The following is a 12,447-nucleotide window of genomic DNA, read 5'->3' on the forward strand; positions in this document are numbered from 1 at the left end:
ATTTCCGAGCACATTTTTAGTTAAAATTTTCTAACTTTAACACCCTGTAACTTTAATTGAAGATGAGAAAACTTTTTTTCAATTTTTTTAGGTTCTTCGCACGGTATTCTGTACAACTGCTAGTAGTTGGTGGGTTCGTTTTGAATCACCCTGCACAATAACAATATAACAACACGCTCCTATTCGAATGCAACATTGTGTCAAAATTTCAAAGCAATCGGTGAAGAACTTTCGGAGATCTGAGATTTTGTTGCGTTCGTTTTGTACCACCCTGCATAATAACAATATAATAACATGCTCCTATTCGAATGCAACATTGTGTCAAAATTTCAAAGCAATCGGTAAAGAACTTTCGGAGATCTTAAATTTTGCCTACATTTTGGTGCATATGGTTTTTGCATATGTCCTCCTGGAAGTGTGCAACATTTCTGGTAATGTTTGCCTAATTTCATGGCTAATACGTTGCTTAGGGTTTTCAATACTGTTCGGTTTTAGGCATGAAATGGGGCAAATCGCACCGGAAATGTTACAAAATGTAAGGAATGCATGTTATTACCGATTTGCAATTTGCTAAGAAAGAAACGGTGTCCATTTTGAACATTTGTTGCATTAAATAGTCTTCAACTTATAAAAAGGGTTTTTATTTTTTAGCACGTAGGCTTTGAAAATATTCAGGAAACAAACAGTGCGTTGTATTCCTTGCCAAGTAACCTTTCAAACGGGTCGCAAACGAGTTCCTCCAGGCGGTCAAATTTTTGCAGGGCTCTACCTTTTTGATCCTTATGGGCAAACGAATTCCTCCAAGTACCTGTAATCGAATTAGAGACTGGCGGCGGCGGTCCATCTGGACTGGCCGTTAGCCACCACTTAAGATTTAGTAAAATGTTTAATTTTTTCCAATATTTTCAATAAGGTAGGTACCCCTACCCACCCCACTTAAAATTAAGGATAAGTATATAACACTTAGTATCAATTTTTCTTGTGACAAGTTAACATTCTGTCTCTGCGAACAATGAATGTTCAAAAAGTAATTTACAGTGAAAAAGGAAACCCTTTATTGGTTATTAATGGAGCAAAATTTTTGGCGGCAGCGGAGTTCCTCCCGGCGGTCAGAAAATCTCAGGTCTTGTTGCAGGTAGTGAACGGTAAGGGATTAGGGCTGGTGATAAGAATGATCGGGTAATTAGGAATTACATTGCCTTTCCTAAAATATTAAATTAAAGATTTCTTTATAAGAAGACATACTTCTTACGACCAATGATTAAAACCATCTATTTTTTGGTGGGGTGCAGGGATAAATCTCACTTATAAATAGGCCCATTTCAAAGTAAAATTTTTAGTTTAATTATTTCTTTAAAAGCGTCAGCATGGAAACTGAGTGAAAAGGTGCGAAATTTTGTCAAGCCAGAAAGTTATGTAATAAGTGATAACCGTATACGTTGGAGATGTCTTAAAAAAAACTCACATTATACTCATATCATGTATATAAATAGAGTATAATTTGTAAATGCCGTATGTCATTTTAATTTACCCTTGTAAGTAAAATTGTTTCTCCCTCTCATCAGTGTATTTATTGCCAATTTCAAGCAAAATACTCAATACTCCCCATAATAATCTAGTGCCGCTACCACCCCTCGGCTACCTATAGCAGTAATCCCCGATAACCTCGGGAGGAACTCGTCCGTTAAAAAGGGTTATGCTGGTAAAGAAGTGACCACCGGGAGGAACTCGGATACGCCCAAATTTTTTAAAGCTAGTGTGATAAAAGATGAAAAAACACGCTGGAGGTGCACAGAAAAGTTTTGAGAAAGAATAAATACTTTGAAGTGTACCTGCTTTGCCATATCATTTTCGTGAAATTAGCCCGTCCCTGATAATCCTCCACATTTCGCTACCTGACCTGACATCCACCTTGGTACCTGCATTTGGAGGAACTCGTTTGCGCCCTTCAAACGAGGTGTCACTTGGCATTCCCTTCCATTTAAGAAAAAAACCTAGGGGTGGTTACGAACTTCCGGAAGCAGATACGCCAAAACCATAGACGCCAAAATGTTGACAAGCAAAAGCAAAAATCGACCTGTTTCGAAATTTTTTACAAAAATTCCCTATGTCCAAGTTATGAATTTTATTCCAGTTAAAGTTACCACACTGAATATGTATAGATATTGTAACGGTCCGAATAGGTTCGATAAATTAAGAATTGTAATTTGAAAAACCTTCCGAAGGTACGGCCTCTCGTTAGAACTAATTAATCAAAATGAAAAAATAAAACACAACGTAGGATCCATAAATATTTCTTTCTCATTATTTTTTGTTTCGTATTTTTCCGCAAAATTTCATCCGAGGAAATGCAGCAACCAACAATACCAACTGAGAGAGAAAAGTTTTATCGAGGAAAAGTCAAGGAAGTCGAAACGTTTCAATATCATATTCACTATTTGCCACTAAATCCAATAATTCAACTTTTGACTTTGCCATTATTTATTGCATCCGTTAAAATAAAGATTTACAGAACAAAATCATTTCATCTTTTGTTTTTTATTGCCTCTTTAGGACAAATTGATATTTTGAGGCAAAAACCTCATTTTTAGGTACTGCTACGTTATTAAAATGTTTTCCTTTTTCTTCCGAGTTCCCTAAAGCAACAATTTGAAGTAAAAGGAAAATGAAAAACAAAAAATAAATAAATAAACTAAAGGAAGAAAGAAGGACCACCGATCCTTACGACGGGCATGGGTCACTTGCGCGCCACGGTCAGAAAAATCTACGGGTGGGCTTAATCCCACAGGACAGTTGCTCGCCAAGTAGTAATAGGGTTTTGGTCAGCAGCGCGCGGCGGTCAGTTTACCTGCGAATCACACCTAGGTACAGATTTGAAAATATAATATATAAAACACTGAAATGTTAGGGAATTTGTGCACGAAACGGGCAAATCAGTGCTATTCATTTGAATATAAGGGTGTGGTTGTACCTCCTTCAATACGTGTATAAATTTAAAAGTATGTATCTGGATGTGGAATGTAAAAACTGTATTTATTGTATTTATGCAGCCCTTGAAGATTATCTCAAATTTCATAATGCCACAAAACAACCCGGCTTTACCTACAGATTTTACGAAGAATAGCAAGATGAAAAGAAACATGTGCAATGCAAAGGGCAATAAGTAGTTCTACCTGTTTAACGGTATAGGTGTATTTTATTATCTTAATCCCTCATTTGCGCGCAAGTGTCCTGTACCTTTTGGGGCCATCAAATTTCTAGCAAAGGGTAAACTGACCGCGGCGCGCTACTGACCAACACCCCCTTAAGACGGGCGCTAGTACCGTTACGCCGCGCCGCCCACACGCGCGTAGAGATCCTCGGGTATTTTATACCATTTTTATAAATTTACGTATTAAATAAATGTATTTTACAAATAAAATCAATTTTGGTACTTAATTTAGGGAATTTTGTGACTGTTGGTGACACTTTTATTTCAAAGTTAATATTTAAAGTAAAATTCGAAACTAGACTAAACATAATTGTTATTTTTCGCAAGTGAAATTGCAATTAAATATGAATTACCCAGAAATACAGCAAATAGCAGATAATATCACAGTGAATGTGCCGCCGGTAATGTGTGTTACCAACTGAAAAAAGTTTCTAGATTTCGGGTGTGTTATTTTAGAATTTGCGTCTCTAATAGGTCTATTATTGTATTCAAATTGAAGTTCTTTATGGCTATCTATTAAAGCACTCGTAGTTTAATAGATCTCAAAGAAAATTTTTATCAATATTTCAGTGTTTTATTGTCATTTACACCAAAAAACTTCCATATTAATGTTCAAACTCTACTTTTTATCACTTGTTGCAGATGTAGTTGCATCCGTTACCTTGAATTACTAATTAATACAAAATTCTTTAGACTTTGAAAATTTATTTTTTTTATTTAAAAATTAAAAGAAGGGTGCAAATTCTAAAAAATAACATAAAAAAACGCGTTTCATAAAGGCATTGGCGCACTCGTCCCATAAAAAACTCCCCTACGGCTCGTTTTCTACACTTGAGACTCCAAATCAACCCTTATAAAAATCGTTCTTTAATATAGAGGGTTATTCTAAATGATTGTAGTCGAAGTAGGCGTGAAAACTGAATGTAAAATTAATACAGGGTCTCTATAAATGATTGTCTGGTCAAGCCAGCCTTGGAAAAAAAATTTACTGTTCCGCTTTTTTGAAACCGATGCCAAATTCTAGTTCGTTTTCACGGTCACTTCTGACATTAGTGAATGTCGTTTCGTTTGCGCTTGTCAGTCGAGTTTTGGTTCCTTATATTCGTTTTATCGCAGTTAATCACAGTTAATATACACCAAAAATCTGTATTTTTCAATAAAAATTGCAAGTACATCCGCTTTTAGAGGTAAATACACTGACAAAATTTGTGAGGTTATGCTTTAATGTTTTATGTTTTATTTAGCTTTATTTTCTTTACAATGGTTTATTCTGTTGAACAGAACACGTTCATTGTTGTTTTTTACTTTCGAAATGGAAGGTTTAGTAATGGGGAATTATCTGTTTGTAAAAATGAATTCCATCAAAATATCTGAACAACATTGTGAACAGATTTTTAACAATCAGAACAATTAGCAAGGGTAAATCATTAGGACAACCACCAGTATCTGATGAAATACTCGAGGATTTGAAAGAAATGGTGGAAAAGACTCTACAGATATCCATAGCCTGTTTATCTCAACAATCTGGTGTACCACGATGCACTTGTCACAAAATCATTAAAAATAGGCTACAACTGCATCTTTATAAAATTAGTGTTGTACAAGAACTCCAACCTGTAGGTTATCAAAGTTGTGTTTAATAATGTATTCAGTTTGAAAATCACCTCAATTTCATAATTTGGAGTGCTGAGAATCCACACCAATTTGTAGAGACTCCTTTACATGTTTTGAAAATTGGTGTGTGGAACTGTGGATAGCAGTGTTGCTGTACCTTTAACTAAGAAATGCTGCAAAATATTTTTGAAAATAAATGAAGAATTGTCAAGTGTTTAGAAGTTAATGGGGGACATCATCAATCTATTTTATAAAAAAAATACCTATTTGTTATCGTTATTTAGTGTTGTAAATTATGTTGTTGAATACATTTGATTTTATTGAAAAACCAGTAAGACTTATTTGTTATGAAAAACACTGTTATTTATATTGGAAGAAAAAATGGGAGTCAATACATGGTCAATACCACATTCGACAATTCAGTCTAGGTCGTATTTACCACTAGCATAAAACAAGAAATGTGAAAGCACTAAAGCAGACAAAAAGGCAGTATCAAGTATTGTATTGTGGTATACAGGGACAAGGTGTTCTCAATATTTATCTGTTTGGATTTGTTCTCATACCAATTCCTGTACAGTGTGTGGCGGTACGATGGGGGCAATAATTGTTCCCCTGTTGGAGTTGATATTAAATAATAAATACATTAATGTTAGCAAGAGTAAAGCACAGTTGAAACTTGTCTCTGGTTAAAAGCCAACAACCTAACCTGAAAATGTGACATTCATTATTTGCCCAACAACGCGGCACATTCAAAATTTGACAAGTTTCCATGGCTGGCTGGACCCGACAATCATTTATAGAGACCCTGTAGTTGCCGCTCCACATAAAAAACATCAAAATGATGTGAATAAGTGAGTACACACCGTTCACACACGGGAGTTAAATTGGGTGCAAAACAACTCAATATTTCTGGATTCAATTGTTAATTTAACAAAAATAAATAAAAATCTTATCACCGCACTTTTCACCTAAATAATTACAGTAACAGCGACAAAACTGACAGTTCACATGAAAGCGGCAAAAATGTAATAACATCGGCATGGCCTACTTCGACTACAATCATTTAGAATAACCCTGTACTATTAGCGCATTCAAAGTGAATGCGTCAACAGCTTTGTTAAAACAGCAAATTAGAAAAATAAATTGTGATGTCACACGCTTTGCGTTCTATAAGAAGGCTGGGACTTTCTTGGATTTTGGTATTCGAATAGTCATTTGAATTCAATTCGAATAGTTATACGGGGTCATTATAAATGATTGTACCATCGTAGGTGGCTGTGTGCTATGCTTTAGGAGCGCCGCTATATAATTGTTACAAACATTTATAATGACCCCGTACATCGTTCACGTTGTATTGAGCGTTGGTAAATTCGCATTATGTTGGTTCCATGCATCTCACTATTTTAAGAATCACATAGCCAAAAAATAAAATTATTTGACAATTAAATACCCAATCCATTCTGAATTTACTTTGTTGTAATATTCGAATATTCGAATATTTCGAATACGATTCCCAGCCTTATCTAGATGTCAATGTCAGACTTAATCTGCGGGAAAATTACATTGTAACAGTACCTATTATAAAAACTAATAGAACAAATTCATGTTTTATCCTATTTTTCATCGGAAACACAGCATTTACCATAAAATATGATGAAATCAAAGGAATCGAAAGCAAAATTAATTAGGTATATCAATTATTTTAGTTTATTATTGTCCGATAACCCTTTCGCTCCCAGTACAGATTATCATCCTTGGGAGGCAAAGAGACACATCGGATACAATACAGAGTAAACTTACAATTATGTTTTAACTTAGATAACAATAATTGTGTTTTATGATTGTTGACAATAGAAAAACCTAATGTCCGGGACATCCTGTGGAATTGGTACAGGCTGTAGCTTTGTAACAGTTGGTTGAGTCAGTACATGTTTGGGCTTCGAAACAGTCTTTTGAGTTTGTACACGTCACGGCTGTATTACAGTCTGTAGACCCAGTACATGTTGTTGCCTTAACACAATGTTGAGAATTGGTACACGTTACTGCATTTGGACAGTTTCCACAACCAGTGCATGCTGCTGTACAACTAGTACAATCAGCACCTCCAGTGCATTGGCAATAACACTCGGTACACAAACACATAACTATAACTGCTATTACTAACCATTTTTTTGAAAAACCATACGTTTTGAATGCCATAGTTTTTTGTAATATTGTTGTTTATCTCGCTGTTTACTTCGGTCGGCTGCTGAATTCTGCTCTGCGCTCTTCTATATATATATTATTTCATTATCTTTTTACACAATAATTACAATAACATGTTGTTCATTTTGTGGAATAACAATCTCTTTGCGTTATGTGAATAAAATTATGACTCATATAATATGAATTTTAATCAGTTTTCCAAACTATGTGACTTAATAGATAATCCTGTAAAACGGCCTTGCCGAGGAATCAAAATGTATTTTTTATACAAGTGACGTTTTTAGTGGAAGCTAATTTGATTAAAAATTGCTCTTTAAACTTACCGTGTTAAAAGTATTTTTAACACTAGTAAAAAAAAACTTTTAACACTAGTTATTTTTTATTTATTTATAAATGTTAAAGTGGCTCTTGCCGCTTTTTCAATATCTGCGGGAAATCTGTCGTCGATATCGGCATCGCTAACGTCGTTTTCTTTGCATTCCATGTTTACGAATGCAATAATGTGGAATTGAAAACTTTTTTCACGTTTCTAATAAACAAATGTCAATACAAGACTAGCTACCTGATTTTTGCCGCAGAAATTAAAATAAACATCAAAAATACGACTGCGTTTTTTAATGCAATGCAAACCAGATGTATAAAAAATAGATGTATGATGGACGTGTTAAAAGTGATTTTATTTTGTTCATGGGGTTGGTCAACTCGCTGGACTCGTTTCCCAATCTACACCACTTACAAAATAAAATCTCACTTTTAACACTTACATCATAAATAACTATTTTGACATTCTTCATTATTTTGAAACAAGTGCTAAAACATTACCTTTTCCATCAAAATTGTTACTACATTGTCCTTTTTTATATCGAGCATTATGATTATGTTGGAATGGTGTACTAGAAAATAAAATAAGTACATCTGGTTTTTTGTTATCATATTTAAACTTTAAATTTGAAACAGACTGCCATTAATCAAAAGCTTTTTGTATTGCTTATTTCATTTCATTTATATTTAATGAAAAATTCAATTTAAGATTTGTTGTAGGGATTCCATTTATTATTATGAATTCAGTAAGGTTGGATTCTGGACTGTTGGATTATCTTTAACACCACATCTAGGATTACTAATCAAATCAAGTGTTTCTTTGTATAAATGGAGAATACACAGTTAACTAAAATGTCTCAGGAAGACATTAATGCTCCGAATACCAAATTTGAGAAAGAGAGACATGACTAGCAAATGCTTTTGCTCGTTTTAGAAAGCATTTGCATGACGATGTTAGGATTTGCTAGGATAAATGACATTCTGCTTCATGTCATACTAGTAGTGATAAATCGGCTGTTAAAGCACAATAAATAGTAATTTATTATACCAGTTTTATAAGATAGAGTGCTATAAAGCAAACAAGTGCGACAAAATGGCTTATAAAACGAGTACAGCAGAACAGATTCCTGATGGCGAGCGGTGGGGGTTACTTTGCGCAGAGCTTGCTCCGCCCAACTTACAGACGATTGCTTAAAATGAATTGAGCCCACAGACAGTGGTGTAGTTAAACGTTTATTCAAACTAAAAATATCAAAGCTGGGAAAAATACAAAATAAAGACGGCCGAATTTGACGTGCTTGACTGCGAATAACAGGTTTGATGTTATTTGAAGGCATTTTTACTATTTACAATGACTTATTCCACAAAATTTACATCTACACGAATGCTACACCTACACCACTGATCAGCCACGACCAGTGAGGATAGAGCAGCTGATTGGTGTCAACTGCGCATCCCTACCGCTCGCCATCAGGAATCTGTTCTGCTGTATAATACAATATTTTTTCTATTTTGCACCTTAAATTTAAAAAAAGTTCTAAACATAATGCTAGGAAAATTATATTTGGCAAATATAAGGGTTGGTAACGCTGGTAAATAGAGGAACAATTGTAAGTTTTGAATTTAAAGTGTCGTGAAGTGCAGTGATCATGTAGCAACAACTCACTATGAGTCACTGCCAATATTAAAAATGTAAGTAAATGTTTCTGAAACGCGTTTCGAAAAGAGCTCCTTTTCGAAATCCGTTTGAGTGTTATACTGACTGTGTTATAGGTCCAAAATAGAAAAAGTATGTTCCAAGTGCCAAGAAACCGTAAATTTTACAAAGAAAGAAAAGACAATACCATTAGAAGAGAAGATTAAGTAAAATTGTTTCGTTTCCCAGATGAAAATGTTCAGTGGATTGCTGAACATTTTCTTGGGAATGAGGATGAAGAAACGCGCGGTGGTGCTTTATCTTCGGTGATTAAAATGAAAATATAGTTGCGATATGTGGCTGATTCAGGAATAAAAAATAAAGTTATTCAAAGTATTGTAACCTACCTGAGGGGATGGTCCACTGCGCCGGCATCAGTCGGAGAGCAATTTGTGTATTGCGGGGGTCCCTTGACGAAAAATATAGGGCGCCACGAATTTGGTTTGCAATAAAAATTGGAAATTTAACTCTGGGTCCAAACCCGAAGACCTCAGAAGAAAAATTCCGGTAATTCAACAACACAGGGGGTGGAAATAAACGTATATTGAAGTAAAATTGTAAAAATGAACACAAGAAGGGTATTTGGTATGATAATTAATTATATGAAATTAAATGTGACTGTCTCTAGTAAGCCCCTACGAATTTGAAATTAAAAATCAATTGTTATTCGGTTTTTACCCGGAGATTGCTCCTATATAAGAGCGCGTGGCTACGTGTCGTACAGGGCGTAAAATTTGTTCAAATTATTGAGTAGTTCGAGCGAACAATCAACGCGTTAAGTAGCTAGCCCTTCACAAGGTTACTCACAAGCTTATTTAAGAAAAATTCAACGAACTTGCGCATTAACTTGGTGGATTGATTTGGCGCAATTTAACGGAACAAGTTGTCCGTTCCTGGTGACAATTTACTACTAGGGATAAAAAAAATCTGACCGTAGTTGCTGCGGTGCTGATCGCTGCCGGAAGATGGACTCCGGGAACTCCGGTGAGGGTCAACTTCGACGGTGATGACTGCGCCTGCGTAGAGAATTGAAGATAGCTCGATCTCAAAGATCCAGCGATAATTCTTGTCTCTTGGGAGTCCGGGATATGGAGACGGTATTTGACGGTAGAGAGAAGATAAAAAGCGAATGTAAAAAAAGGCCTGAGGAAGAGAATAGAAAATTACCTAAATGAAGTAAAAAAGGAGGAAGGTCGAAGATAAGAAAGTTGGAGGTCTCACCTAAGTTTTAACTCTGGCCTTTCTCGAGAAATTCGTGCAGAGAGATGTACTGTCGTAGGCGTTCTCGACTTGTACTTCGATATATGTATTTCTTTCATGACGATGCTTTTCCCTTTTACGGTACTTAACGATAATTGACGGGAAATTTCACCGTGTGAACAAACTTGGTGTACACGCAAAACGGGAAGAGAGCTAATATCTCGTATCTCTCCCTTTTATAAATTCGGAGTTTTTGTTAACTCTACGTGAAATTGAGTGGGCTAATGGTGTACTGCCGTATGTTGCAGTCGTAGGAAAAGTGGGGTGTTGGATTTTAGTGAGAGAAGACAGTTGACAGACCAAAATTAACAAAGAAGTGAGGTTTAGTTAAGTGAAATTGTAAATGGAAAATTGGGAAATGAGCAAACCTTTGCTCGCTGAGTCACATGGAGAAGACAACGGGCATTGAAATAGAACTAGTTTCGCTCACCGACTAGTTCGCGGCACGGAGGAACGAAGGCACTCAAACTGAGGCTCACTGTGCCAGAGTGTAGGCCCCCAGGGTAAGGTTAAAGCGAACAAGGTGGCTAAACTACATTGCTAGTAAAGCTTTTCCGTAGGTGACGATGAAAACTAATTTTGACTTTCGGAAGACTCTTACTTCCCCTAAATCACAAAGGGTGGCGATATTCTTCAGCCCTTCACCACAGGGCGAGGAAGATGAGAGAATTTAAGAGCACAATGCGGAAATAGAAGAGGTTGATGATGTAATTATATAAAGTATCCTTCGAATTACCGGAGATGAGTATTTTAAACAATAAATATTGAGGAAGAGTCAAAACAGTGTCTCAGCATGTAGCGCAAGGGAACCCTCAACACAAAAATTACTAACTATATCAGGCGTTGTAAAATATGTTACGGGAAAAATAATAGACAAGGCACCACTTTGGATACGAGTAACTACATTTTCCTGGCAGCCCTGCGTTGAACGGCAAGCAATTACTTGTCAAGTAACTAGCATATGACAGGCACAGAACGAACGTGATGATTGACAGGGGTTTGCTTATAGTATTTTACAGTAGAAGTCCGTTAGGATAGCCTTTACTGCCGAGCCAGACATTTTGTGAGACGAGCTCGCAGAGCGAGTCGAATAATACTGGCGAGGCTGTAAAGGCCCTAACGGACGTGTATTGTACAATAGTTTTTGTAATATCTCTACGATTCGTTCACAATTATCTTTTTGAAATACATGTTTTTTAACGCCATCGAAAAAACCGAATGATTAATAAGTGTGCGGAGGACGTCGTCATGTCAACCGTTGTTTGTGAAAAAAAATTGTTTCAATGTTGTTTGTCAGATTTGTTCAACGTTTAACTTTCCGTTAAAATTAAATGAATGAAATCAATACAAAATCGCAATCAAGATATGCCCGATGTCCGGAAGTGAGGTATCGTTATTGCCTGCAAAATCGCGCTTGTGTTAGTCTTAAAATTGTGAGGCATCATCTTCGATCTTGTCTACATTTGCTGCTGTTTGTCAGATTTGTTCAACATTTAACTTTCCGTTGAAAATAAACGACTGAAATCAATAACAAATCGCGATCAAGATATTCCCGATGTCCGGAGAGCAAGTGAGATCATTGTTATTCCCTGCAAAATCGCGCTTGTGTTGTGGTGTTAAAAGTTTGAAGCATCATCTTCGATCTCGTCTACATCTGCTAGTGGCATACGGATTTCGATTAATTCAAGGTGTGTCCCATAACATTAAACATTAATTATTGTACCAATTGTAAAAAAGTTGAAAAATAAAGTTTAGATCTAAGTACGTTGCTATAGTTATTTAGTCATTCATAACGGTCGCTCCCGCTCATAACGGACACCCTTAACGGACTCCGGCCGTTATGAGGTTGTTTACATGGTGACAAACAGTCCGGAAAGCCACCTTTAACAACTAGATATTACAAAAAGTTGTTTATCGGCATCTCAATAGACGTAATAATTACTATTGCCCTACCATAAAATCATTGCAGCTCTGGGTCAACTATATAAACGTCAAAAAAAGTTCCTTTACTTTCCTTTGTGTGTATTTCTGCTGTGCAAAAATGTGTGACACAAGCAATGAAAACGAACCCAGAAAAGAAGAAGATATTCAAATGGCCTTTGCAATTTATTTTACAGTGATTCGGCCATAAAAGTAGGTA

The 12,447-nt window shown here is 35.9% G+C and overlaps 1 protein-coding gene and 2 long non-coding RNA genes across 3 annotated transcripts in view; 1 reads left to right on the top strand and 2 right to left on the bottom strand.

Annotated features, from left to right (window-relative positions):
* Nucleotides 1-12,447, bottom strand: part of LOC138139236 (uncharacterized) — a 355,934-nt gene that overhangs the window by 131,846 nt on the left and 211,641 nt on the right. The window lies entirely within an intron of this gene.
* On the top strand, nt 4,146-5,156 carry LOC138138731 (uncharacterized). Its single transcript, XR_011162086.1, has 2 exons — nt 4,146-4,398; nt 4,456-5,156. It is a non-coding gene; the product is annotated as an uncharacterized lncRNA (long non-coding RNA).
* LOC138138730 (thermal hysteresis protein YL-1-like) lies at nt 6,515-7,093 on the bottom strand. The gene is given in 1 exon segment (XM_069058734.1): nt 6,515-7,093. A coding segment is annotated over 1 exon segment (390 nt). The 5' UTR covers nt 7,025-7,093; the 3' UTR covers nt 6,515-6,634.

This window comes from Tenebrio molitor, chromosome 9 (assembly GCF_963966145.1).
Source record: "Tenebrio molitor chromosome 9, icTenMoli1.1, whole genome shotgun sequence".
NCBI classification, from domain to species: Eukaryota; Metazoa; Arthropoda; class Insecta; order Coleoptera; family Tenebrionidae; genus Tenebrio; species Tenebrio molitor.